At 35.8% G+C, this 5,000-nt stretch overlaps 1 protein-coding gene across 3 annotated transcripts in view; it reads left to right on the top strand.

Annotated features, from left to right (window-relative positions):
* LOC144966699 (regulator of G-protein signaling 7-like) overlaps positions 1-5,000 on the top strand; it is a 211,838-nt gene that overhangs the window by 176,865 nt on the left and 29,973 nt on the right. For all 3 annotated transcript variants that reach the window (XM_078903464.1, XM_078903482.1, XM_078903473.1), the window contains exon 16: positions 119-233. In XM_078903464.1, coding sequence (XP_078759590.1) covers positions 119-233 — 115 coding nt within the window. The remainder of the gene's footprint in view (positions 1-118; positions 234-5,000) is intronic.

The raw sequence follows: 5,000 nt of genomic DNA, 5'->3' as shown, positions 1-5,000 counted from the left end.
TCCCTTATCGTGAATTCATCAGCTTTAACACTCAATAAAATCGGATATTTCGCTAAGGAAAGAGATACAAATTTTCTTTTGTCTAAAATTATAAACATGATTAAAATTCCATTTTCAGTGAATTTTTGGCGCCGGGAGCACATAACCCTGTCAATGTCGACTGTCAGATTATGGAACTTGTCCGGAGAAGAATGGAAAACAACCCCACTCGTTACGTTTTTGACGAAGCACAGGTGATATAATTTTCTTGAATTTCATGTTTTATTTCATATTTTATTACCAATGCTTAACTTCTTGTAACGTATTTTTTAAAAATAAAATGCCCTTCTGTGAAAGGAGTATATTTTTTTAAAATCATGACATTTTCGACATGTTACAGTTTATTTCTTTTATAAGTTCATCTCATTAGACTAGAATAAATGTTTAAAATACTTATCACAATTATGATCGTTTCAAGCCTATCATCTTTTTCTATTTCACGAATTTAATTGTTACTGCCTAAAAAAATTTATCTCTACTAAAATTAGATGAATAATTTGATCTTGTTCGTGTTTTGTGTACGAGATTTAAGTAAATTCATCTAAATCTATCGACATTTAAATTCAATCAATTAAATCAATAATACATAAATTTTTTTTATCTACAATTTTATTATTGTAATCATGTATTTTGCATTCTAGCGAAAGATTTGGGAGTTGGTTCTGGTGTAATATGAATCTCTGAGAAAACAGAAAGACAAATTCAAGAAATGGACCATCCCAAAATATTTCTATGTTAGATTGTATTCCATTCTTGTTCGATTATTACATCTGCACATGTAGTATAGAGACACAGAGGCAAGCAGGTGGAGTTTATTTATGGTTTGGAAGAAATTCAGTCTTGCAGTTTGAGGGTTGATGGTTGGTTGAGATGTCGTTTGACATTTCTAAATAAAACTTGCCTTGAATCTTAACCCTCTCCTTATCAGCCATAGGAAAATCGTCACATTCGTTACGATCCAACCAGCACTTTTATCATTCAGATTTCTTTTGTAAATCACACAATTTAAAGTAAAATGTTTTATTATAGCTTTAATAACGTGACAATGTGTTGTAGACTTCATTTTGCTGATCAATATTATGCATTGAATGCATTTGTTGCTTTACTGTTTGAGTATGAAAAAACTATTTTTGTGTTGGGTCGGTGTGAAATTTTTTGAGAAATTCCGAAAACGATGGTAAGTATAGGGTTAAATAATCTAGCAACATCAGAGGCAAACCTTACCTTGGAAATGTAGTTCATAAAGCAATTATTATTGCAAGAATCAAGGTAGCAAACAGAAAAAAATATTGATATGAAAATTTACTTGGAGCGCTTGCCATTTTACCGTGCTCAATGTGCTTCAAATTAAAATGCTTTATTGTCTAATCAAGTCATATGAAACGAATGTTTATGTTTATTTCATACAGCTCAAGCGGCCTTTTCGACGCCCTTATTGTATGTGCATTTTTGCAACATCCTTTACCGTTTATAATCAATTCACATTCAGCATAATAATGTTTTACAGGACCCGTCCCAAGGGCACAGTAGCAAAATTCTGTGATCCTTGACACACATCCGGTATTTGACGATGCCCGGTATTTGGTATCACTTGACTTTTATTACAAGACAAGACGCCGCGGCATTGGACTCCCATAGATACGACCGTTAACCAGTTAAATGTCGTACTCTGGAAAGACACGTCTTTAAAATTCGGTCCAGAAAACTCGTCCTTTAAATATTGATCGATTTAAATGACTCTCACCTTGGCAAAAACTCTCAAACCTGGGACCCCGGGACCTCTATTTAAGGGGCGGTTTGGGTCTTTTCTAAACAAATTTTAATAACCTATATTGGGCGGTTTTAATCATTCTGTATCATCAATATAGTTTAAAAAACAACATTTATGGTGAAAAATTTTAATGATCTGTGTTGATACCCATTTTGCGATCTAACTTGGGGGTCCGACATAAAAAAATATAACAATCTTGTCGCAAACGTTCTACAAAAACTAATGAAGGAATGACCTCCATATTCTTCCCTCTTGTCAACATTGTACCATAGTGTGTCACCATAGAGAGATTTTACGGCTTTAGCTTATGGAATTTTTATTAGATCATTACAAAGTTGAGATTCAAATTGTTATGACAAAGTTGATGTAAAAAATTCAGATTTAGGATTATAATATAAAATTCACAAATCTCATCAAAAATATCTCTCTATGGTGACATAATACATTATCTCTGTGATAACTGTAGAGATTTTCAGACAATTTCATTGAATAGATTCTGAGAAACGTTTGACACAGTTTACCATACCCTTAGAAAAATGACAAATTGAGAAAATAGCAAAATGGCTTCCCGTTTTTCACACATTTCTTACTACCTGTACCATTTTCGACTGTGTATTTCGTGCCTTTATAGTCTACTTTAAGAATTTGGACTTCAATTATATTATTTCTAAGATAATAAAATATCATTGTCCACCAAAATCTCAAAATAAAATTTTTGAAGGATTTTCCTAATAATTAGACCCAAACCGCCCCTTAACTTTGCGCCGCTCACTGCTGGACCCTAACTGAGACCAACAAATCAATAGGATATGAAAATGTTTTTGAAAAAAATGCATTTCCATAGGACACACCATCAAATCCCTCTTAGGTCGTGGTGTGAGTCCTTAAAATGTACCTCTAGACCACAACTATACTCTTTCTATTATACTTCTCTCTTGGTGCAAGCAGTAAAACATGCCAGGGTAGTGTAAAACCGAATCACCGTTCTAGACAGTTTTTTTTGAATTACAAACTTTATCACAATAATAAAATATCTGGTATTGGCTATGTCAAACTGGGGATCCCCAATAGATTATTCGGTTGAATAGGCTCCCAATAGATTAGTTGATAGAACAGGCTCCCAATAGATTAGTTGTTAGAACAGGGTCTCGATAGATTATTCGGTTGAATAGGCTCCCAATAGATTAGTTGATAGAACAGGCTCCCAATAGATTAGTTGTTAGAACAGGCTCCCAATAGATTAGTTGGTAGAACAGGCTCCCAATAGATTAGTTGGTAGAACAGGGTCTCGATAGATAAGTTATTATAACAGGATCACCAATAGATTAGTTGATAGAACAGGCTCCCAATAGATTAGTTGTTAGAACAGGGTTTCGATAGATTATTCGGTTGAATAGGCTCCCAAAAGATTAGTTGGTAGAACAGGCTCCCAATAGATTAGTTGTTAGAACAGGCTCCCAATAGATTAGTTGGTAGAACAGGCTCCCAATAGATTAGTTGGTAGAACAGGGTCTCGATAGATAAGTTATTATAACAGGATCACCAATAGATTAGTTGATAGAACAGGCTCCCAATAGATTAGTTGTTAGAACAGGCTCCTTAATAGATTAGTTGGTAGAACAGGCTCCCAATAGATTAGTTGGTAGAACAGGGTCTCGATAGATAAGTTATTATAACATGATCACCAATAGATTAGTTGGTAGAACAGGCTCCCAATAGATTATTCGGTTGAATAGGCTCCCAATAGATTAGTTGTTAGAACAGGCTTCCAATAGATTAGTTGTTAGAACAGGGTTTCGATAGATAAGTTATTATAACAGGCTCCCAATAGATTAGTTGTTAGAACAGGCTCCCAATAGATTAGTTGATAGAACAGGCTCCCGATAGATTAGTTGATAGAACAGGCTCCCGATAGATTAGTTGATAGAACAGGCTCCCAATAGATTAGTTGATAGAACAGGCTCCCAATAGATTAGTTGATAGAACAGGCTCCCAATAGATTAGTTGATAGAACAGGCTCCCAATAGATTAGTTGTTAGAACAGGGTTTCGATAGATAAGTTATTATAACAGGCTCCCAATATATTAGTTGTTAGAACAGGGTCTCGATAGATTAGTTGGTAGAGCAGGGTTTCGATAGATTAGTTGGTAGAGCAGGGTTCCCATAGATTAGTTGATAGAACACACTACACAAGCCAAGTGTCAAGAATCAGTTCGGTTACAGTCAAAGTCAAAGATTTTTCTGACCTTCCTGTCCACCATGAATGGTTGGGTAACCGGGTTTGTTAGATCTAATGGAACGTCAAAAGGGTAGAAAATGCTGTTATTTACTTACTTCGTCCTCATCAAGCCATGGAGCGCATAAGGCATCTACTAAAGACTTCCATTTCTGTCTGTCGGCTGCGTGGAAACCGATGTTGTTCCAGGTTAGGCCTTGTTCCCATTCTAGAAAGTTAATTTGAATACGCTTCAACAGTCGCAAAGTCACTTCCCTCGTAATGACGCATGGTAACTTAGTAACTGGCTCTAAACTATCGGAATAATGGCGAACGCCCTTATGAAATATTTCTCCGACGAGCATAAAAGCGTATCCAGGGGGGAAACAACATTATAAATCTGATCATGTTTTGACTTTTACACATTCTGATCACAAGACATATGAAAAGTTCTAGCCAGCATGAAGAATAAAAAGTAACGATTTTCTTTGTTTAGAATGACGATGGCCGCCATTGCTGGGCGACGTGACAGCAGACTATTGAATCTACTTACAAACTTTGTTACAATAATATCTTGTATTGACAATGTAAAACAGGGGATCCCCGATAGATACACACCGACATTAATATCTCTCTCCTTCGCCCGCCTTTTAAATTCTTTGTCCACGGATATTCTATATGTTTCTTTGGGCCGGACTCTTCGTCTTTTGCCATCGGCTGCTGTCCAGCCGAGTGTTATTCTTGGTAGAGCAGTTGTCACCATTCTGGCAACATGTCCAAGCCCTCTCCATCTGCGTCTCTTCATAGTTCTAGCTATGCTCACTCAATCTCAATTTTCTCTTAGGGTTTCATTTCTAATTTACTGGCGATTATATGACCTTAATGTGTTGCAAGCGCAGTAAAACCCTTAAAAACAAAAACAAACATTTTTAATTTAGCGCTACCAAAATAAACAATACGGGGTCGAACTCCATG

Source organism: Berghia stephanieae, chromosome 1 (genome assembly GCF_034508935.2).
Source record: "Berghia stephanieae isolate SIO BIC M18660-M18661 chromosome 1, UCSD_Bste_1.3, whole genome shotgun sequence".
NCBI classification, from domain to species: Eukaryota; Metazoa; Mollusca; class Gastropoda; order Nudibranchia; family Aeolidiidae; genus Berghia; species Berghia stephanieae.
The sequence above is the reverse complement of the archived record's forward strand: the minus strand, read 5'-3'. Positions and strand labels throughout refer to the sequence as shown.